Genomic DNA, 24,520 nt, shown 5'->3' with positions numbered 1-24,520 from the left:
GAAAGGACATCTGAGAGTAGAACCTGTTTTTTTTTGTTACTAACAGTGGATAAAGCTTGAGTTTTAGTATTTATTGTTACAGATACAGACAGGACACAGAGAACCGTCTTGGTGCTGAACATCAGGCCCGTTCTCTGTTAATTATTCTGTTTATTCTCCTTTTATGTTGAAGTCTGTCCTGTTCATGCAGTCTGAGAACCAGACCTGAAACCATTCCTCCACTAAGTCGATCACAAAAAGCCTCCATGCATTTTTATCCGATTAATCGATGAGATAATCGATAGATTACTCGATTACCTGGATAACTGTAATTAAAACGCCATTAAAACGTATTCTGACCCTGTATTTCTGTTGTTTAAATGCATTAATATCAGACAGATGAGGTTTGAATGTGTCACAGTGAAACTTTGACAAATAGAAAGAGTGATTTCTTCATTTGAAGCCAAACATTTTGGTATAAACTGTGTAAAATCGGCTGAAAACAGGAGAAGAGGAGGGAAACACGTTTTAAAATACTCCCGTTTGGGTTCAAATCAGGGTTTACATCGTTAAGGTTTCATTTATGCATTCTGTCAGCTGGACTCACCGATTCTATGAGTCTAAAGTGATTCCTTCTGCATTAAAGGAGCTCAATGGATCCAATTTACAGCAACAGCAGCTAGTTTAAAATAAGCTGTTCTACAGAATCAGCTGGACAGATTTAACAGAGACACTTACATACATATATATATATATATATATGTATATATTACAGTTTTATATGCTGGTTTAGTTCCTTGGCAGTAATATCTACATTTTATCACGTTTTAGTAGTTTAAACCATGCAATCAGTCTGTTTTTTAAATGCATTAAAATCAGACAGATGAGGTTTGAATGTGTCACAGTGAAACTTTGACAAATAGAAAGAGTGATTTCTTCATTTGAAGCCAAACATTTTGGTATAAACTGTGTAAAATCGGCTGAAAACACATCAAAGATGGTTGCAGAAGGAGTTTAAATGTAACTAGAAAATTTCTGAAGACATTTTGATGGGAGCCAAGCTGCTGCCCGTCCAGACAGAGACAAACAGCATTATATGATCATAATCCAGTCTGAAATACGAGATTCTGGCTTGTTCTGGTGAAATCTGCCTGCTTTAGACACATAAGGCCCGGTTGATCTGTTCAGAATAATGGAAACATATCAGGTGGTGTTCTGTGCTGGTTCTGCCTCTGAGTTCTGGTTCTGCAGCGCTCTGATTTCATCCGTCACATGATGCATCAGCTCATTGATTCACCCTCAAAGCCACCGTCACTGTGCTCCAGTTCATAAAATGTTCCATTCAGCGTCAATATGTGTCATTTCTGTGCCGGCACAAAGCTAAACTGTCCCCCGCGCTTCGAGGCCCCGCCCTGTGACCGCATTCTCCGTGAAACCCCCCGACGCGCGGCGTCCCAGCGGCGGCCGGTGATGCAGTGCGGCCTGAGGAGTGATGAGTAAGGCGGTGAGCGCACTGGGCTGATGTGATGCCTGCTGATGCTGGCCGGAGCACAGAGGGCCCAGTGTCTGAGGAGGACACCTGCTGGGCGGACAAACGTCCTCAGTGACGCTCGCCGCTCTGCTCCCGCTCCGTTACACTCGCTCAGTGTCTGGCTCTATATTTGTGCATCAAGCCTCCGTCAGTCAGGCGTCTCTATGGCGTTTCTGTCTCAGTGACACTGCTCGTCTCTTTCTGCTCAGCCTTTGTTCCCGCCTGGCCGGGATAAACAGTTGCTTAGTTACAACATGCAGCGAGACGAGTGAAACTGCAGCAGCAGCCACCAAAAGACTGGATCTTATTAACATTCTGACAGCTTCATCTGCTGTTTTTCATCATGGAGAGCAGCTGGGATCTGAACTGGAGCCCACTTTTAAATATCTCTGCCCTCATCAGTCTTTAACAGATTTGATCGGGTTATAATGTTAAAGGTCCAGAGGACCCTGCATCCACCAGATGAAAAACACAGAACCTGTCGGTGTTGGACCAGAACCGGTCAGAGGTCAACTTCAGGAACTCGTGTGAGAGCAGAACCCTGAAGGGCAGGAAACTGTCATGAGGCCAGAAGATGGATCAGCTTCAGAAGCGGTGCTGTGTGGACTGATTTCCTCAGGGAAACACGTTTTAAAATACTCCCGTTTGGGTTCAAATCAGGGTTTACATCGTTAAGGTTTCATTTATGCATTCTGTCAGCTGGACTCAGCGATTCTATGAGTCTAAAGTGATTCCTTCTGCATTAAAGGAGCTCAATGGATCCAATTTACAGCATCAGCAGCTAGTTTAAAATAAGCTGTTCTACAGAATCAGCTGGACAGATTTAACAGAGACACTTACATATATATATATATGTATATATTACAGTTTTATATGCTGGTTTAGTTCCTTGGCAGTAATATCTACAGTTTATCACGTTTTAGTAGTTTAAACCATGCAATCAGTCTGTTTTTTAAATGCATTAATATCAGACAGATGAGGTTTGAATGTGTCACAGTGAAACTTTGACAAATAGAAAGAGTGATTTCTTCATTTGAAGCCAAACATTTTGGTATAAACTGTGTAAAATCGGCTGAAAACAGGAGAAGAGGAGGGAAACACGTTTTAAAATACTCCCGTTTGGGTTCAAATCAGGGTTTACATCGTTAAGGTTTCATTTAAGCATTCTGTCAGCGATTCTATGAGTCTAAAGTGATTCCTTCTGCATTAAAGGAGCTCAATCGATCCCATTTACAGCATCAGCAGCTAGTTTAAAATAAGCTGTTCTACAGAATCAGCTGGACAGATTTAACAGAGACAGATACATACATACATATATATATATGTATGTATATATTACAGTTTTATATGCTGGTTTAGTTCCTTGGCAGTAATATCTACAGTTTATCACGTTTTAGTAGTTTAAACCATGCAATCAAACCTCTGAGGAACCAGCTGTGAGCTGCCCATTTCTCCCTCTTTATGCAAACACAAAGACTGCAGCCAGAACAAATGGAGCCACGATTCTGGCTCCATTTGTTCTTTAACCAGCTCCATTTGTTCTTTAACCAGCTCCATTTGTTTTCTGACTGCATGTCCTCTACCAAAGGAAAAGAGAGTAAAACTAAATGAACAATAAATACTTCTGGCCTTTGGCTTTGTTTGCGGTTTAGTATTAGTCAAACCAAAGTCCTGCCAAGAAAGCCGTGGTTTGCTCCCATCGTCTGTGAGGTCGAAACACATAAAAACTGCTTTTAAAATGTCCAAAATGCAAACAAACGGGAACACAAAGAGCTGCTATGAACTGACAGTGAGTTTTACTCTGTCGGTTCCTCAGTTTCACTAATGCAACATTAAACTTCATCACTTACTGAGCACCACGATGAAGCTCTGATTGTCCAGGAGGAGCCACAGTCCGAAGCCCAAGATCACAACTCCGAACAGCTGGAGGATCAACAGAAGCTTGTTAGATTAAATGTTAATTAAACCGTGAAACACAATTAAAACTGGAGAACTGCATAATGGAGCTCCAGATGTTTGAAGATGGGTTCAACTGAGACACATTTACATTCATCATGTTTTCAGTTTTAACAGAAAACTGTTAAAAATACTACGTTAGCTGAAACAAGCTAGCATTAGCTGAAACAAGCTAGCATTAGCTGAAACAAGCTAGCATTAGCGGAAACAAGCTAGCATTAGCGGAAACAAGCTAGCATTAGCTGAAACAAGCTAGCATTAGCTGAAACAAGCTAGCATTAGCGGAAACAAGCTAGCATTAGCGGAAACAAGCTAGCATTAGCGGAAACAAGCTAACATATTATCTTTATATACAGAATATACGACTAATGTAGAAGGTTTTTTTTATAATTTGTTTTTAACAAAACCTTTAATACAGAAACATTTTTATTCTCCTTTGGTCATGAACTTGCTACAAAAAATGCATAATTTCAGTGATATAAATTCAAAGTTCTGATTAAGTGGTTTATTAAATGTGTCTGATTAGAACTTATTTTAATCACACGCCAGTCTTTGTTTTTCTGGTTACAACAACACGGAAAATTTGGTATCGACTCGATACTAAAGCATTTGCTCTCACATGCCTACATGCTGTGGGGGGGGGGGGGGGGGGGGGGGTGCTGATCTGATGGTGCAAACAGGAACAAAGGAGGGAAAATGAAACTCGTAACCACAGAAAAATCTGTCAAAGCTGCAGAACTGAAAAAAATGTTTTCTTACAGATCCTGAGCCAAGTTGAACAAAAAAAAAAATCAGTTTTGATCTTATTTTACTTTTGTTTCGACTGGAAGAGAAACAGGAAACTTTGAAGTGGAAAACAGATAAAAAGTTTCTACAATGATTTTATCAGCCTGAAGGCAGCTAATCTGAAAACTCAACCTCAGCTTTGACAGGTTTTAAAATTAAAAACAAAGTATTCAGAACTCAGAACAAATGTAGGAAAACATTTCCGAACAGAGCAGAATCTGAGATTTATTCAAATGTTCTTAATGAGAAATGATATTTAACCAATGAGACCGATCAATAAAACCTGATCACAGATCAGCAACAATGCCTCAGAACATGCTCTTTTATTGTTAGTATTTTACAAATTAAGACAAAATCCAAAACGTTTCCAGACCTGATCTTAAAAAGCATGACGATCGAATGATGCTTTTATTTTATAGAGTTACCAGCCCCAGGAATCAATAAATGTTATCAATGATGTGAGCAGGCAGAGGCCGGATGATGCTGATGAACAAACTCGCAGCTTATTGTCACCTTCAGGGGAAATTACCCAATTATTCTGTATCCAACTGGACCCAAACCCACAACCAAACTGAGCCGACTGACACTTTCAAACCTGCTCATATCAGAAGGTCAGAACGAATACTTTCTTTTTTAAATGAGACCTGATGGATTTTATGAGAACAATAAATGAAAGAGATTTGTTCTATAGCTTAAGTTTATTTTCACATGAACAGGTCTGATGTGAACAATTTTTACTAAAAAGTACAGTTAAAAACTCCTGATGAGCTTCATTTCTTTATATTTTATATAAAAACAGGAAACAGGTGCAGAGATTTATTAAAACATACAGAAACATGAACATAAACCCAGAATCTGAGGCAGAAACAGAGTTTTTATCAGTTCTCAGCAGCTTTAAAGTGAATCTCTGGTCTGAGCTCCTTTATTCTCCAACACAGCCTGAACCCTCTGAGACGAGCTTTCTGTCATTTCTTTAAGGAGTCTTCAGGAATAGTTCTCCAGGCTTCTTGAAGGACATCCCAAAGCTCTTCTTTGGATGTGGGCTGCCTTTTGTTCCGTTCTCTGTCAGATGATCCCACACTGCTTCAATAATGTTGAGGTCCGGGCTCTGGGGAGGATTCATCCCTCCATAAGACCTGTTGCCACTGATTTTCAGTCCACTTCTTGTGTCATTTGGCACAGCTCAGCCTTTTCTCCCCGTTTCCCTTCCTTAAGAACGGCTTCTTGACAGCCACCCTTCCATGGAGACCATTTCTGATGAGGCTTGGGCCAACAGTAGATGGATCAGCTGAAGGTCCAGATGCATCTCTCAGGTCCTGTCAGGTCACAGCTGGATTTTTTCCTCTTTCTTAAGGACATCACTTTCAGATCCTGTTCATCTGCTGGAGATAGTTTTTTAGGCCTGACACTTCTTCTTTTGTCCTCCACTTGTCCAGTTTCCTCAAATGTTTTAAGGACACACTGCACACCATGCTGAGATATGCCAAGTTTTCAGCTAATAGCTCTTTGGGAATCACCTTGTTGCTGCAGAAATCCTATTTTCTGTCTGTCAAACTGTGTTTTCTTTGCTGTTTTTCATAGATGCAGCTAAAGAAATGGGAACAAATGATGTGTCTCTGTGACAGGCTGTTTTTTATTTAAATTTTTTAAATATTTTCAAACTGAAATCACATTTTTGTTAAATCAACTGGATGTATTCATATTTCTATTATTTCTCCTGCATTTTCTACTCTTTGTCACATTCTCGATTGCATTTAATTATGCAAATAAGGTTTTTTTATAGTAACATTTACTGGTAAGTTCCTTTTTTCATTGAGCTATGTAAATAGTTTTGTTTTAACTTCAGTTTCACATCTTTATGGAAATGACTTCTGCTGTTAAAAACTTCCTGCACCATGAGTGGATCGAACATTATCCTGTAAGTGTGAGAAATAAGGAAGAAGATAAGGTCTCCAGTTGGTTTTACTTGAGGATGTGCTCCCAGTTTAAGTAGTTTCTCTGAAGTAGGAAACAGAACCAAGAGTGTTGCACTAAAACAACCCGGAACAGCAGATGATCTCAAACCTCCCGCGACCCTGACCCAGGTCCTCTTTGGAAATGAACCCAGACACAGAGCTCATGTCTTCCAGGCTGCTCAGAAGCTCTTAACTCCAGATCACAGCTTTCATTCTCACAGATGGAGGGAGGAGGGTTTCACCCGAGTAACTGGGCCACAAGCCCTTCATCTGCAGTGTAATTACCATGCCGACAAAGAATGAGAGCATGAATAAACGGCCAAATTCTGTTTCTGTGTTCAAGCTGTGACGAGAGACCGCCGAGAAAGAGCATCATTTCAACAGTTTCTACAGTTTTAAAGCAGAAATCTGACATTTTTAATCAAAAACTGAGACAAAACACTGAAGTGGTGAGGGAGAAACTAAGTGAACCCCTGATCCAGCAGCTTCAGCAGCAGTGAGTGTAAAACTAAGTGAACCCCTGATCCAGCAGCTTCAGCAGCAGTGAGTAAAACTAAGTGAACCCCTGATCCAGCAGCTTCAGCAGCAGTGAGTGTAAAACTAAGTGAACCCCTGATCCAGCAGCTTCAGCAGCAGTGAGTGTAAAACTAAGTGAAACCCTGATCCAGCAGCTTCAGCAGCAGTGAGTAAAACTAAGTGAACCCCTGATCCAGCAGCTTGCAGCAGCAGCTTCAGCAGCAGTGAATGTAAAACTAAGTGAACCCTGATCCAGAAGCTTCAGCAGCAGTGAGTGTGAAACTAAGTGAACCCCTGATCCAGCAGCTTCAGCAGCAGTGAATGTAAAACTAAGTGAACCCCTGATCCAGCAGCTTCAGCAGCAGCTTCAGCAGCAGTGAATGTAAAACTAAGTGAACCCTGATCCAGAAGCTTCAGCAGCAGTGAGTGTGAAACTAAGTGAACCCCTGATCCAGCAGCTTCAGCAGCCGTGAGTAAAACTAAGTGAACCCCTGATCCAGCAGCTTCAGCAGCAGTGAGTGAGAAACTAAGTGAACCCCTGATCCAGCAGCTTCAGCAGCAGTGAGTAAAACTAAGTGAACCCCTGATCCAGCAGCTTCAGCAGCAGTGAGTAAAACTAAGTGAACCCCTGATCCAGCAGCTTCAGCAGCAGTGAGTGTAAAACTAAGTGAACCCCTGATCCAGCAGCTTCAGCAGCAGTGAGTGTAAAACTAAGTGAACCCCTGATCCAGCAGCTTCAGCAGCAGTGAGTGTAAAACTAAGTGAACCCCTGACCCAGCAGCTTCAGCAGCAGTGAGCTGCAGTGATGGTTTCCTGTGGACGTTATCAGTCTCTCTCATGGTTCTGGAGGAATTGTTATAATTGGCTTTGTTCTTAGACATCATGTATTCATATTCTGTGTCATTAAACAATCTGTGTTTGTATTTTGTCCCGCTCCCCTCTGCTCATATGACACCATGTATGTCTCAGACTTTAGGATAACACAGAATAACTGGGTCAGATAAAGCGTCACCATGAGAGCAGATAGGTCTGTTACTCACAGACATGACAAAGACAGCAGTAAGCTGCTCATGCCACTAAAACTGGACAATTATACTCCAGTGTGAGAACAACCTCTGAGTCCAGCGCTGCCAAACTTTACCTGTGACCACATTCTGTAGATCTGCTGCTGTGTTTGGGATCTTTGTCCTGTTGATGAGCCAGTTTCAGCCCAGCTTTAGCTGTGGGACAGATGGCCTCACATTTGACTCTTTACTTTGGTATCCAGAGGAGTTCATGGTGGACTCAATGACTGCAAGGTGCCCAGGTCCTGTGGCTGCAGAACCAGCCCAGATCATCAGCCCTCCACCACCGTGCTTGACAGCTGGTATGAGGTGTTTGTGCTGATATGCTGTGTTTGGTTTCCTCCAAACGTGCTGCTGTGCATTAGGACCAAACATCTCCACTTTGCTCTGGTCTGTCCAAAGGACATTGTTCCAGAAGTCTTGGGCTTTGTTCAGATGCAGCTTTGCAAACCTAAGCTGTGCTGCCATGTTCTTTTTAGAGAGAAGAGGCTTTCTCCTGCAGCCCTTCCAAACAAGCCATCCTTGTTCAGTCTTTTTCTAACTGTGCTGCCATGACCTTTGACCTTTAGCATGCTAACTGAGGCCTGTAGAGTCTGAGATGTAGCTCTGGGCTTCTTCACCTTGGGGTGACCTTTAACCTTTAACATGCTAACTGAGGCCTGTAGAGTCTGAGATGTAGCTCTGGGCTTCTTCACCTTGGGGTGACCTTTGACCTTTAACATGCTAACTGAGGCCTGTAAAGTCTGAGATGTAGCTCTGGGCTTTTTCACCTTGGGGTGACCTTTAACCTTTAACATGCTAACTGAGGCCTATAGAGTCTGAGATGTAGCTCTGGGCTTCTTCACCTTGGGGTGACCTTTAACCTTTAGCATGCTAACTGAGGCCTGTAGAGTCTGAGATGTAGCTCTGGGCTTTTTCACCTTGGGGTGACCTTTAACCTTTAGCATGCTAACTGAGGCCTGTAGAGTCTGAGATGTAGCTCTGGGCTTCTTCACCTTGGGGTGAACTTTAACCTTTAACATGCTAACTGAGGCCTGTAGAGTCTGAGATGTATGACCTTTAACCTTTAGCATGCTAACTGAGGCCTGTAGAGTCTGAGATGTAGCTCTGGGCTTCTTCACCTTGGGGTGACCTTTAACCTTTAACATGCTAACTGAGGCCTGTAGAGTCTGAGATGTAGCTCTGGGCTTCTTCACCTTGGGGTGACCTTTAACCTTTAACATGCTAACTGAGGCCTGTAGAGTCTGAGATGTAGCTCTGGGCTTCTTCACCTTGGGGTGACCTTTAACCTTTAACATGCTAACTGAGGCCTGTAGAGTCTGAGATGTAGCTCTGGGCTTTTTCACCTTGGGGTGACCTTTAACCTTTAACATGCTAACTGAGGCCTGTAGAGTCTGAGATGTAGCTCTGGGCTTCTTCACCTTGGGGTGAACTTGCTGGGACGTCCACTCCTGGGAAGATTGACAGCTGTCCTGAATGTTTTCCACTTGTGAATAATCTTTCTCTCTGTAGAATGATGGACTCCAGATAGTCTGGAAATGGCCTTATAACCCTTCCCAGACTGATGGGCAGCAGCAGCTGCTTCTCTGAGATCATTGCTGGTGTCTTTCCTCCTTGGCATCGTGTTAAACTGACAGAACTTCTGCTTTTATAGAGCTGCTCACACTGACTGATGATCAGTTAATCAGAGCATTGATCAGTTAATCAGAGCATTGATCAGTTAATCAGAGCATTGATCAGTTAATCAGAGCATTGATCAGTTAATCAGAGCATTGATCAGCAGCTCCTGGCTGCTTCTTACCCTCTTAGTTCCTGTGGAAGCAGGAAGGGTTCACTTAGTTTTTAACACACAGCTTCTGTCTTTTGTCTCAGTTTTCGTTCCATAAATAAAGATGTTTTTACTGAGCTTTAATAGCTGGTTTATTTGTCTGCATTACTTCTGTAATGACAGGGAAAAGCTGGAGGTAGAACCACTGAGCTGCTGTTCCTCCTCCTAACTGATGGTTTCTGGACTCTGAACAGATGAATCTAACAGATATGAACAAGTGAAACTAACAGATATGAACAGATATGAACAAGTGAAACTAACAGATATGAACAGATATGAACAAGTGAAACTAACAGATATGAACAGATGAATCTAACAGATATGAACAGATGAACTAACAGATATGAACAAGTGAAACTAACAGATATGAACAGATATGAACAAGTGAAACTAACAGATATGAACAGATATGAACAAGTGAAACTAACAGATATGAACAGATGAATCTAACAGATATGAACAGATGAACTAACAGATATGAACAAGTGAAACTAACAGATATGAACAGATGAACTAACAGATATGAACAAGTGAAACTAACAGATATGAACAGATATGAACAAGTGAAACTAACAGATATGAACAGATATGAACAAGTGAAACTAACAGATATGAACAGATGAATCTAACAGATATGAACAGATGAACTAACAGATATGAACAGATGAATCTAACAGATATGAACAAGTGAAACTAACAGATATGAACAAGTGAAACTAACAGATATGAACAAGTGAAACTAACAGATATGAACAGATGAATCTAACAGATATGAACACCAGTTCTCTGCCACTCAAACACTGAAGATTCAGGATCTGATGGAAAGACTTTTTATTGATTTTTACTGACATTCATTTGACTGATTTTTCTCTTGTTTTTATGTGGATAAAATGACAGAAAAACATGAAAAAGATCAGAAGCTGCAGCTTTGTTCATAGTTGTGTTCATGAACTCAGAAAAGGATAAATAAAAAGGTCATCAGTGATGTCATCACATGCAAATTAGGTGAATAAATCAACTGCCTTTAGAAACTTTGGCTCAGCCTGCAGAAAATGTTTAAATCCTCTCTTAAATGGACCTTTTCTCCCAGGCTTCCGGACCTGAGGCGTCTTTGTGAGCTGATTGTCTGCATCTTGGATTTTATTGTTACTCATTTATGAACTTTGGTCAGCATCGGATGTTATAAAATCTGCAGATAAACGCGGCCTTGACCACTCTCTTCTATCAGTGATTAACAGTTTATTAACAGGTAATTAAACGTTTTAAATCTGAGACAGTCTGCTTTAAAGCGCCGTGTGTGACACCAAGTCTCCTCGTGCACGCTCAGGACGGGGATTGGACCTCAGGGAAGTGCTGGTTTCCTTTTCTAATCGACTCTGCATGAATTGGACTAATTCAGAATTCAGTGGCTTTGATCAGGATTGAATGAGCTGGACTGTAATTGCTTGAGTTGGACTGCGATTACATTTGTTCTGATCTGGCGCTTTATAAATAGAACTGAATTTCAGCTGATTATAACATGCATTGAGCCAGTTTTTCGGCTCCGTTGCCACATGATGCTGTAAGTGAATTCTTGTGGTGCCCAGAGGCTTGTCTGGTATTTTGGATCCTCCACCACTTCATTTTCCCTCCGGCTCTGTGGTGCCGTAACACAGATCCTTCAGTCTTCTTGTGGGACCGGACTACATGTCCTGTGGGACTATTTTAAACGACCCGCGGTACCACATGTGCAACAACACAACAGGCACATGCAGAAGAGTCCTCTACACAAAATATTCTGCTGTATTTCACCAAAGACATTCGGCGTAATATCAAAATACTATGAAAACACAAAGTTTTATGGATCCTAAAATGAATGGTTCCATTTATATTGTTTTCTGCCTGTTAGAAAACTCAACTAAATATTTAGAAAACGCTTTTACTTCCTGTTTTTCATCATTAATATTAAAGAAATGATGTTACAGTTTGTTATTGGGATGGATTTGAACAACATTTGGTGAGTTTTCTCAGAACTAAGCAGAAAAAAAGCTGTTCTTCTTCAGTGTTCAAAAGCTACATTTTCCCTGTGACTCTTGGAAAAAAGGCTGAATACTCACAAAGAAGATCAGGTTGAAGAGGAACAGGAAGTACTTGCTTGTTGTCACGCAGCCTTTCCCCATGATGCTTTATCTGCAGACATGAAACACAGACTCAGAACACAACCTGAAAACAGAGTTCTGAGCTTTTATTGTCAGAGATTTGCTCTGGGGATGAACTTGATGTGAACAAGTGGTGACAGATGCTGTAAGAGCTGCAGATCTCTGCGGTTAAGCTGGCCTGGATGATCATGATCAGGACTGGGGGGCTCAAATCTCTAGGATTACACGCACAGAACCAGCTCAATCTGCGAGTTTGTGGAGGAGGGGGACGTCTTCAGCCTGAATCTGAGACCCTCCCATCCTAATCTGCTCACAATCAGCAGGCTGCAGGGCCACAGCAAGCGTCTGCACCCAAAACTGCCGACTGCTGCAGAAACTCAGTCAAGCTTCAAAGCTTTCTGCAGTTTATCTAAGAAGTTACAGTGTGCTCACTGCAGAAAAGGAAGATTTGTTCTGAAATACCACAACGGATCTCAGCTGTGTAAAGGGACACGTTTCAACGTGAGATCTGAACCTCGACCAAAACAGATTCATGTTTCTATCCTCCCGGAACTGAAATCTTATTCCAAAGCTGCTGCCAAGAAACTGCCAAACCTCTCATGAGAAAACCAGAAATCAGTAGATGCCAGCCCAAGGCAGATAAAAGGGCTGATAAATCAGCTCCATGTTCAGAGGATCCACCTGCAGAGGCAGCTGTGCACCTTCAGCTCGCTGCATGGAAGCTGCCAGACGCTGCTTCCCCAAACTGTGGAGCAAAAAGGTCCCACCATGCTGAAGTTATCCAGTAAAAAATGACCGAGAACAGATGATTACAACGGTCCTGGTTCACACCCGAATGGGAAACACGACTAATTCATTTAATCACCTGAAAAGGTGGAAAAGTAACTTTTGAAAAGGTAACTTTGGCTAATAAACTCTGTTTTAAAGTACTTTATATTTGGGTAAGACGGAGCTAAAAACAGATTTTATGTGTGAACTCGACTTGGTGGTTTGGGACAGTTTCTATCTGAAGAAAATGGGATTTTCTTCAACTCCCTCTGGGCTTCCGTAGTTCAGGTTCTGCACTGTATCCGTGTGACAGGAGACCCGGTGGGGGGAGATTAGGATGCAGCCTCCATGTTGGTGAAGATATGTTGGACGTTTATACCGTGGAACAGCAGAACTCCAAGGCAATCTCTTTTAAAAAAGTCTTTATTTTCATGGTCACAGTTTTCGTTTTGGCTTTTCGTTCTTCTTTATGGACTCAAACATGCTGACTGGAGTCCAGTAAAATAGGAATTCTCCACCTGTAGGTCTCCAGGTACGACTGTTTAATGAGGTTAATTTATCCAAAATGTTTAAACGCAGGAATTAACGGTTCACATGCATTACTACGAGTTACGCTGTGCACATCTCCGGCTTGGTCCATTACTGCTGATGAGAAAGCATCGTTTGCTAGCATCTGCTGCTAATTTACAGCTAACTGCTAACCTACAACTGCTAACTTACAGCTGACTGCTAACTTACAGCTAACTGCTAGCTTACAGCTGACTGCTAACTTACAGCTAACTGCTAACTTACTGCTAATTTACAGCTGACTGCTAACCTACAGCTAACTGCTGACTTACAGATAACTGCTAACTTACAGCTAACTGCTAACTTACACCTAACGGCTAACTTACAGCTAACTGCTACCTTACAGCTAACTGCTAACCTGTTTCCCTCTGGGATCAGTAACTATCTGTATCTACAGAGCTGGAGTGTTTCTGACTGCAGGAACAGCTTCATTCTGTCTGTGTTTCTGCATTAAATCACAGCAGCTGTCCAGATGTTGATGAGGTAACGCAGGTAAACACACCTGAACTCTCCTCAGCAGCATGACAGCGTGTCCTCAGACAGACAGAAACTGACCCTTCACCAACATCCTGCTGAAGAATTGCTGCTTGAACCTTTGACTCCGGTTCAAACTGATTTATTTCCACAGTTCTATTGGAGTCACTTTCGCTTCGCAAACTTCTGGAAACCTCACCAAAAGGGCGGAGTTGAGCACTTTCTGAAACTCCACCCTGAAAACAAAGAGGTATCAACACAGGAACTTAAACCAACAGATATTTAGACCAAAGCCTGTCTCACACGTCTCAAAAGACCTCAGAAAAGTGTTTTAAAAATGCTGGTAACTTGAAGAAGAAAACTGTTTACAAATGGAACCTGATCTGTTGGAGGAAGCGTAACTGAATGGGTTCCTTCCCCACAAATACACCCCGTGTGATCAATCAGTTGTGGAAAATCCAACCCGACCTGAATGCACCACGCTCCACACAGTAATGTCCAATAAATCTATGAAAATGTGGCAGAAATATGGAGGTTCGCTCGATGTTTCCTCCTGGCAGAGGCCTGCAGCCGACCCACTTTCCCATCACTGTAAATGGGTTACTGTCGCAGCCCAGACTGTGGGGGGGGGCTGCAGGGATGGCAGAGGGGGACAATATGCAGTGGGAAAGATATTTTGGCAGGAAAGCCAGATGGAAGATGTTGTGGAGCACAAACAGAACAGAGTGAGGCTTTAACAAAGACCAGGTCCGACTCTCAGCCTGAGCAGCGGGTTCATGATGAACTTCAAGCTCCGTTTTCAGGCTCAGACACGAGCAGAAAGAAAGGAAGTGGCTGCTGTTATTTAAAGAAATAGCTCAGCGCTACATGTTCATGTCACAGACCTCATGGCGGTTTCTGTTTTCACAGAATAGACTCGACGAGTCCCTTAAACAGCATCACACTGAAGCTTTTAATGCAACTCTGGTGGTGGAAAAATAAGAGTATTTACACGAGAAGGTGCTTAAGGTACAGATCCAGTTCCAAACTGCTCATTTCTGTGGAAAAGTTTCATCTTTTCTCCATAAGAAATGCAGGAATCTTTTCATGAATTGAACATTTTCATCATCTCACTGCTAAAGTCTGCTGAGGGAACATGATGGTGCCTTCAAGGCTGGAGCCTGTAAACATGACAAAGTTTTATGGTGGAGAAGAAAAGAAGAAAAAGAAGGTCGTGAAACAAAAGGCTGCGTTAAATTTAGAAGCAGCGCGGAGCCACAATGTGCTGCAGCTGCTGAATGAAACGAAGCCGTCGGGTTCTGCATGAGGTTCCAGTTAAATCATTAGATGCTCCAGTATGAAAAAATGACTCAAATCAAACCAGAAGAGGCTCCGCAGCAGTTCTGCTTGGACCAATAAAAAGAGTTTTCTGCCCGGAGGAGAAGGAAGGCAGCAACCAAACGCCTCTCGCATGAGTCATCGAGTTCTGACCCAGTTCACACCGACTGGAACTGGGTCGTCTGTCCGCTCTGACTGAAGAGGTTCCCATTAAACACAGCAGAACCGGAGTTCCTCTTCCCTCTCGGTTCCCATGGTTCTTTTCATGGTTCTTTTCATGGTTCTTTTCCATGGTTCTTTTCATGATTCTTTTCCTGGTTCTTTTACTGGTTCTTTTACTGGTTCTTTTCATGATTCTTTTCCATGGTTCTTTTCATGATTCTTTTCCTGGTTCTTTTACTGGTTCTTTTACTGGTTCTTTTCCTGGATTTTCCCTGGTTCTGTCCATGGTTCATTTCCTGGTTCTTTTCCTGGTTCTTTTCCCTGGTTCTTTTACTGGTTCTTTCCCTGGTTCTTTCCCTGGTTCTTTTCATGGTTCTTTTCCTGGTTCTTTTCCTGGTTCTTTTACTGGTTCTTTCTCTGGTTCTTTTCATGGTTCTTTTCCTGGTTCTTTTACTGGTTCTTTTACTGGTTCTTTCTCTGGTTCTTTCCCTGGTTCTTTTACTGGTTCTTTCCCTGGTTCTTTCCCTGGTTCTTTTCATGGTTCTTTTCCTGGTTCTGTCCATGGTTCTTTCCCTGGTTCATTTCCTGGTTCTTTCTCTGGTTCTTTCCCTGGTTCTTTCACTGGTTATTTTCCTGGTTATTTTCCATGGTTCTTTTCCTGGTTATTTTCCTGGTTATTTTCCTGGTTCTTTTCCTGGTTATTTTCCTGGTTATTTTCCTGGTTCTTTTCCTGGTTCTTTCCCTGGTTCTTTTCCTGGTTCTTTCCATGGTTCTTTTCCATGGTTCTTTTCCTGGTTATTTTCCTGGTTATTTTCCTGGTTCTTTTCCTGGTTCTTTTCCTGGTTCTTTTCCTGGTTCTTTTCCTGGTTCTTTCCCTGGTTCTTTTCCTGGTTCTTTTCCTGGTTCTTTCCATGGTTCTTTTCCTGGTTCTTTCCCTGGTTCTTTTCCTGGTTCTTTCCCTGGTTCTTTTCCATGGTTCTTTTCCTGGTTCTTTTCCTGGTTCTTTTCCTGGTTCTTTCTCTGGTTCTTTCCCTGGTTCTTTTACTGGTTCTTTTCCTGGTTCTTTTCCTGGTTCTTTCCATGGTTCTTTTCCATGGTTCTTTTCCTGGAGCTCTCTCCTCCAGCCTGAAACATCCCATAGTTCTGCTGCTATAGGCCCAGCCTGCTGGGGGAGCTCCCATGATGCACCTCTCCTCCCTCCATGTACAGATGACATCATTGCTGTCATTAACTTGTGTTTCTCTCTCTCAGCAGGTGTCTCTGGCCTGGTGTTACGCTGCTTGTTGTCCCCTCTTTCCTGTCCTCTCAGCCCCAGCTGGTCCAGGCAGATGGACCCTTCCTGGTTCTGGTTCTGATGGAGGTTTCTTCCTGTTAAAAGGAGTTTTTTCTCTCCACAGTCGCCTCGCAGCTCAGGATCAGAGAGAAGTTTCAGTCAATCTGTTGGTTTCCTGATTGAATTGGCTTCATGTGAACTGGATTAAACTGGAATTTGATGAATTGATCAGAACTGTCTCTTTGAAGTTTCCTGAGACATTTGTTGTCGTTTGATACTTCATAAATAAAAGTGAACTGAATTAAAGCTGCAGATAATCTGAATCATAAGACACAGTGAGCAGAGCTTTCTCAGCCGCGCTCCAAACATTCCTCACTGTAAACAAACCCATTCGACCTCAGAGGCCTTAAAACATCTTTCAGTTTCTTTTTGTGTCATGGGAGCGTCTCGGTTGTATCATAATTTATGTTGAGATGAAAAAATGTCGTTCATCCGCCCACTGATGATAAAACCATCCAACAGTGAAAGGACTCAAACATTCTGCTTCTTCCTGAATATTTTATATTCAAACATCAACTTTTACTTTGTGTCAGTCAGTCTGAACTCAACATGTTTCCTGTTCAGCTTCATTTAATCTGGTAACAAACATCATTTCTACACCTCAGACCTGCAGCATCCCATAAAGTCAGTGAACCTTTTCCCACTTTGTTTCCTTCTGCCAACACTTAAAGCCGTTCTGACTCTGAGGAAACCAGGTGATGCAGAGTTCCAGCTGTTATTTTGTCCCATTCCTCCTTAAACAGGTCTTAAGGTGTGCAGCAGTGCGGGGGGGTGGTTGTTTCTCTGCTGGGGACAGGTCAGGACTGCAGGCAGCCAGTCCAGCACCCGTACCTCTTCTTCCTCAGCCAGGCCTTTGGAATGTGGCAGAATGTGGTTTTCCATGGTCTGCTTGAACAATGCTGGGACGTCCCAGGAAAAGATGTGGCCTTGAAGGCAGCATATGTTGCTGTAAAATCTCAGTGAACTTTTCTGCATTAATGCTGCCGTCACAGAAGTGGAAATGAGCTTTGCCCCCTGATCCAACCCCATACCATCACAGAGCCTGGCTGCAGGGACTGGCTGCTGACAGCAGGCTGGATGCTGCTTTTGCTCTTTGCTCCATTTCTTCCAACAAAGATGTGGAATACTGATGGGTCTGACCACAGCACACGTTTCCACCGTGTGACGGTCCATCCCAGACGCCTCCGAGCCCAGAGAAGTGGACGAGGTTAACATCAGGCTTCTTTCCTGCACAGTAAAGCCTGTGAATGGAACTCTGTATTGTGGTGCTTGACAAAGGTTTCCACAGTAATCCCTTGTCCATGTGCTTCTATCAGCTGCTGATGAATGACGGTTCTTGATGCAGCGTCTGAGGGGTCAGAGGTCACGGGGTCCAGCTTAGGCTCGCTCCCTCGTCCTTTACACTGAAACTCCTCCAGGTTCCCTGAATGCTTTAATGATATTCTGCTCTGTAGAGGCAGAAATATGCAGATCCCTTCCAGTCTTTCTCTCAGGAACATTGTTTTAAACACAAACTGGAGCTCCTCTGAACATCTTTGCTGCTCAGACTGTCCTGGAGGCTGCTTTAGGACCAGATTTGGGTTAAAATCAGCTGGTTGAAACATTATTTGTCCCCAGTCCAACTTTTCTGGAATGTGTTTCAAGTCTGAAATGTAAAAATAGATGTTTATTGATAAATCAAATGAAGTTGATGATCCAGGACAGGAAATATGTTGATTCTGTCTGCAGTGAAATAAAAGTTTATCAGTTTGCATCAGGACAGCTGATCATGCTTTACTTCTGCAGCTGGGAGCTCCTCCTGCAGCCTCACAAACAGCAGCTGATTCTGAAGAGTCAGAGTTTCAGATGAAAGCTCCAGCAGCCCGCCGGCTGCTTCATTTACCACCGACTCCTGCAGAAACCAGCGGCAGCAGCAACAATCATCTCTGTTGTTTCCATCTATTTGTGGCCTGAAATTTAAATCTCACATCAACACACAAAGAGGCGGACTGTTCAGCGCCATCATGCCTTCAGGAGGTCGTTTCTCCTGCGTTTCACCTGCAGAAAATAAACCAGAAGCAGCTCGACTCCAACAACACCTCGACCCCACCCTGCTCTCCCTCAGGTTCCACTCTGGGACACAACAGCAGCTTTCAGAGCAGCTTTCAGAGCAGCTTTCAGAGCAGCTTTCAGAGCAGCAACAAAGCAGGAAACTCGACCCGCGGCGGCATCACGTTTCCCCCAAACAATGAAAGCAAGCGCCGCCGTTTTCTCACCACCAGCCACCGTTTTCACCCTAAGAGGATTGTCGGCGTCACCTGCTTCAGCCGCACAAACAGATGATTTTCATCATCAATCTCTTTTCCTCCATCAATGAAGGCTGAAACAGACGCTGAGATCCAGGGAATTTGATGCTTTTCCTTCTGAAAAACAGTTTTTAAAGTGATTTAAATGACTCAGATAACAGATTCTTCTCCGCAGGACGATGACACCGACGTGTGGAGGTCGATTCTGACACCATCCTCCGGTTTTAACCCGTTCAAAACTTCTTCTTCAGGCACTGAACTCATCTGACAGCCAAAGTTTCAGACTTACGAACACTGGAGCGGCGCAGAAAACACGCAGAAAGAAGGAAAAAAGAGCTGAAGGCGAGATGGACGACTCGGTTCTGAAGAAAAACAGCAATGGATCCGTCATCTGGCCGCGGATCAGATTTAAGAAGGAAGCAAAACAAACGATTATCTGCAGAATATGCTGCGAATCCAGTCCTGCAAAAGGCACCACGAATACGTTTCAGCACATTTTAAAAGTCTTTCCCAAAGATTCCTGTTAAATGGAGAAAAAGGAGGACCGATGATGTCATCGTTTCACTTCTGAGTGAAACAGGAAGTTTGCTCAGATCTGCTGGGACTTTCTTTCCTGATATCACGTACAGAGCATCACTTCACATCTGGAAACATCAGTGAGAAAACACAAACTAAGAAAAAACTGCTCAGATGAACAAATATCTGAGGAAACAGCTTTCTTTCGTGGGTTTTGCCAACATCTACAAAGTTCTGATGGAAAATGAAAACTCAGGAGAAATGACTCCTTCAGAGAGAAAAACAAACTACGAATCATCTGGTCTGTAACCGAAGCCCTTCCACTGCAGGTTGAGTTTTGCTGCCCGGACACTTTTACGGTTTTTAAAAAGAGGCTCAAAAACGACATAAAGTCGAGTTCAGCTCCTTTTTTTGCCCTCAGCCTCAACTGTCTGGATGATTGTATAAATTAACTTTAAACCATTTTTAATCCTGGATTTAGACTGGTTTGATACCTGGTTTTAAAGTGGGTTTAGACCTAGTTTTAAAGTGGGTTTAGACCTAGTTTTAAAGTGGGTTTGGGTCTGTTTTTAAACTGGTTTGGTACCTGGTTTTAGACTGCTTTTTAACCTAATTTTATGAACCTGTTTTAAACTGGTGTTGGGCCTGAATTTGAAATGGTTTTGACCTGGTTTAAAACTCAGTTTTAAACAACTAGATTTTTCTGAGATTATTTCCCATCAGGCACCTGGTTAACAACAACGAATTCAACCGATAAGCAGGCCAGCAGCACACAGGTTAAACTGACCCATGTTCATGAGATTTTCTATAAATTCATGTGGGTGAAAAATGTTTCATATGAATATCCAATCAGTATCATTTGCCCTCAGCCTCAACTGTCTGGATGATTGTGTAAATTAACTTTAAACCATTTTTAATCCTGGGCCTGGTTTTAAACTGGTTTGGGCCTGGATTAAAACTGGTTTGGTACCTAGTTTTAAAGTGGGTTTAGACCTAGTTTTAAACTGGTTTGGGCCTGGATTAAAACTGGTTTGGTACCTAGTTTTAAAGTGGGTTTAGACCTAGTTTTAAACTGGTTTGGGCCTGGATTAAAACTGGTTTGGTACCTAGTTTTAAAGTGGGTTTAGACCTAGTTTTAAACTGGTTTGGGCCTGGATTAAAACTGGTGTGGTACCTGGTTTTAAAGTGGGTTTAGACCTGGTTTGGGCCTGGATTAAAACTGGTTTGGTACCTAGTTTTAAAGTGGGTTTAGACCTAGTTTTAAACTGGTTTGGGCCTGGATTAAAACTGGTTTGGTACCTAGTTTTAAAGTGGGTTTAGACCTAGTTTTAAACTGGTTTGGGCCTGGATTAAAACTGGTTTGGTACCTAGTTTTAAAGTGGGTTTAGACCTAGTTTTAAACTGGTTTGGGCCTGGATTAAAACTGGTGTGGTACCTGGTTTTAAAGTGGGTTTAGACCTGGTTTGGGCCTGGATTAAAACTGGTTTGGTACCTAGTTTTAAACTGTTTAATGACCTGGATTTAGACTGGATTGATACCTGGTTTTAAAGTGGGTTTAGACCTAGTTTTAAACTGGTTTGGGCCTGGATTTAAACTGGTTTGGTACCTGGTTTTAAACTGGGTTTTAGACATGGAGTCTTTGCCCTGTTACCGTCTGTGGGTTGAAACTGGTTTGGGGCCTGGATTAAGACGGATTTTAAACTAATTTGGGGCCATTTTCTTCTAAACAGTTTTTTTTGGGACGATTAATTAACCTGGTTTTAAACTGGTTTTGGACCTGATTTAAGATTGGTTACGGACCAGTTTGGGTCATGCTCCAGGTTCTACTGGACTGTGGTTCCCAACCAGAACAACTTTCTGGTTCTTGTGGGAACACAAGAAGGAAAATGTTGGAGGTTCCAGAACAGAACTGGTTCGATATCTCAGGACAAAGTGAAAGGCTGTGACACAGTGTTGTTTTCTGCTGATATAAAGGCGAGTCACAGACTGATCCTTCATAAAGAGGTTCAAACGCCGCCGATTCCCTTCAGGGAAATTCCTCCGAACAGGGCGAGCAGGTTGTGAGCCTCGGCAGCGAGGGCGTGTTTCAGAAATAAAGTGCAGGAACCAACAGGACTGTCAGCTGAACACAGACAGAAACCTGTGGAGGTGAAAACCTTCCAGCTTCATGTCTGACATCCGTCTGTCTGTCTGTCCGCTCACCTCCTGCAGCTGCAGGCACAAACCTTCCAACAGGCGTCTGGAAACCTCATTAAGGTCAGAGCAGCTGAACTGCAGCTGAACTGCAGCTGAACTGCTGCACATGTGGAGGAAATCACCGAGGAACTCTGGGGAAACAGCTGAAATACTGACCGTGGATGCCACCGAGCAAACTGACCCACATTTCCATCTGGAGCACAGTCAGCTTTAAAACCGCCACCAGTCGGGCTTCGGTTCAGAAACAAAACGATCGATCGATTGATCCGATGCAGGCGTTTTTCCAGGCAACAACCCGACTGGTCTCTGGTGATGATTTCCTCCACAGAGATGTTTCACCCTCCAGAACAGCAGCTACTTCTCAGAGTTCCCCACACTTATGTGAAGCTTGAATAGCCTTAATTTCCACCATAGCTTATATATAAAATCTCTTTGGTTTCATTCATTTTATTTATAAAGCGCCAAATCCTAACAGAAGTCATCTCGGTGCACTTTAAAGATAAATCAAGCAAATATAATTCCAATTAAATTTACTCCAGTTCATCATAAGATGAGGAAGCTGTGAAAATGACGTCACTTTCTGATCATTTCTGTGTGATTTCAGGCTGCAGCAAAAGATTATTCAGACAATTTAATCAATTATAAGATCAGGATAGGATAAAAAATATGTACAAGGAATGCATGAAGGCCAAGAAAAACGGTCCAACATCAACCATCACGGCTCTGCTGGAGGTCAAAATGATGAAGTTTCATCTGTAGTCTCACAAATTAGCAATGTGGCGCCTTCCTGCAGGGCTGTGCTGAGGTCAGTTTTTATCTAACCGCACCAGTTCCTCAAATAAGTCGATTAGAAAACAATCCTGGATCCAAACGACTTCTTTCGATGCTTCGTTTAACTTCCACCGACATGTTCTGCTCAGCCCGTTTCCCCCCATTTTATTACAGTTTTACTGATTCAAGTTCAAGTTTTACTGTGAAAAAACAACCAAACTCTTCTCATCTTTACTCAGACAGAACTGAAAGAAAATCTGAGGATGTTTCAGATCTGCAGGCGTCTCATTCAGCTCTGATGAGCCTCTTCAAAGAGAGCATGTCGTCTTAAAGCAAAAAAGCAACCAATCACACGACCTTTAAATCGGGGAAACCGTCTCAGATGTTTTTACTCTGTGAAATTTGCATAAAAGAGTTCAGCTTCACCAGTTCTGAGTGAAGTTTCAGACCTGGATCCGGCAGAGTTTTCCCCAAACACGAAATCGCATGAAAAAAAACACTTTGGAGCAGTTCCTGGTGGATTCTGCATTCATCAGGGACTATTTTCAGTGGCGGAGTGATCCACATCTGTTTCATCTGAGTGTTTGTGGCAGCAGGACAGTGAAGGAGCCAGTGAGTTGAGAAAAATAGACTGGTTCTGATCCAGAAAACTCTCCTCTGCACAAACAGCGCAGATAAATGGACGTTTGTGCCTCTAAAGGTTTGAAAATACAGTTTGAAGGCTGATTATTCAGAGATGAACATGAGAAATCTGAAGTGTTAAATCCTCTCATGTTCTGCTTCTTTATTCACTTAAAAACAACTTTTTCAGTCTTCAGTTGGACCATCTGACAGTTTGAGTCTGAATCTGTGCTGCAGCCAGAACAAAGAGAAGGTTTCACGTGTTTTCAGGTTGACATGTGCACAAATCTGCGGTGAAACATTCAGAAAAAGCTCCTAAAAACGATCAAACCTCTCAGCTGCCATCGACACGGAGCGTTTCTGCAGGTTTAAACCAGGCTGCGGCTCAGTTTCTGTTTCAGCCAGACTGCGTTCAGAAAAGCGCTGATTTAACCTTTGCGCAGAATCATAAAACTGATCCCAGAACAGAAGGAAAAGCAGCTAAAATCTGCGATCAATCACCAAACTGAACCTGATCTCCCGAGCAGCCGCGCGCGCCTCGCGCTCACGGCACCAGCGGATTCGGTTCAGAGCGTGCACATCTGCGGGTTACTCACGTGTTTGCGCGCAGGTCTGCGGAGAGAAGGAGCCTCGGTGCGGGTGTGTGAGCGACTGCAGCTCGGACTGACTGACCTCCTAATGCAAGGCAGGACGACACGGCGGCAGACTGAAGGCAGGAGGCGGGGAAGGAGCCGAGGAGCCTCCGGTCTGCTCCCACCGTGCGGCGGGCTGAGGAACTACCGAGTCCCCGTTAACCCCCGCGGTGCCAAATCCGGATTAAAGAGGATTATTATTATTATTACTGTTATTATTATTACGGTTATTATCATTTCTGTTATTATTATTATTATTGTTACTGTCATCATTAGTTAATATCATTTCTGTTATTATTACTGTTACTATCGTTACTGTCATTATTGTTACTGTTATTATTATTAATATCCTTTCTGTTATTATTATTATTGTTATTATCGTTTGTTACTATTGTTACTGTTATTATTGTTATCATTACTGTTATCTTTACTGTTATCATCATTAGTTAATATCCTTTGTTATCATATTACTGTTATTATCATTACTTTTATCATTAGTTATTATCATTATTGTTCTCATTACTGATTTTTTTTTTTTTTAAATTGAAATTAGAATTTAAAAAGTTAACCTTAAATATTGAGTAAAACTTTTAAGTTGAAAGTTCAAACCTTTGAGATAAAAACTTGAATTGTTTTACATTCATGATGGTATGCAGCTCAGAGACCTTTGAAATGTCATCAGGCTGAAAAGAAGCTGAACATCATGTGTAACAATGGCAGGAAGCAGCTTTAAATGTTCCGATTATATGACCCAAAGGAAGCAAACAGCAGTGGGCCCAGAACAGAACCCTGGGGAACACCTGAAGACAAAAGTTCAGACGATGTCAAAATGCAAACATTTACTGAAGAGAACCAGTGTTCGTGATGCTTTTCTGTACGTTGAAGGCTTATTTTGGTCTGTTTCCACCTGACCAACATCACTCAAACATACAGAAAGTTACCGATTTTGCTCAAAAGACTTGTTTTAATTCTAATATAATTCTTAATACATCTTGTGTCTAATCCCCATCAGAAGGAGTCAGCTGAGGTGATTCATCTGGTTAGGATGCCTGGGTTTCCCTGCTGGACCTGTTGGTTCTGACCCGACCTCAGGTAAGAGGAAGATGGATGATTGTGATGAACTGA

The 24,520-nt window shown here is 42.5% G+C and overlaps 1 protein-coding gene across 6 annotated transcripts in view; it reads right to left on the bottom strand.

The window, feature by feature from the left end:
• Positions 1-23,488, bottom strand: part of LOC140301419 (CD82 antigen-like) — a 34,396-nt gene extending 10,908 nt beyond the window's left edge. For all 6 annotated transcript variants that reach the window (XM_072379851.1, XM_072379853.1, XM_072379856.1 and 3 more), the window contains exons 1-3: positions 23,360-23,488; positions 11,712-11,784; positions 3,361-3,433 (exon numbers count right to left, since the gene is read on the bottom strand). In XM_072379851.1, coding sequence (XP_072235952.1) covers positions 3,361-3,433; positions 11,712-11,774 — 136 coding nt within the window. In that variant the 5' untranslated portion in view covers positions 11,775-11,784; positions 23,360-23,488. The remainder of the gene's footprint in view (positions 1-3,360; positions 3,434-11,711; positions 11,785-23,359) is intronic.
• Positions 23,489-24,520: the final 1,032 nt, after the last annotated feature.

This window comes from Leuresthes tenuis, unplaced genomic scaffold (assembly GCF_036924035.1).
Source record: "Leuresthes tenuis unplaced genomic scaffold, fLeuTen1.0.hap1 SCAF_2, whole genome shotgun sequence".
Classification (NCBI taxonomy): domain Eukaryota; kingdom Metazoa; phylum Chordata; class Actinopteri; order Atheriniformes; family Atherinopsidae; genus Leuresthes; species Leuresthes tenuis.
Note: the sequence above shows the minus strand (reverse complement) of the source record. Positions and strands in the feature narration are given on the sequence as shown.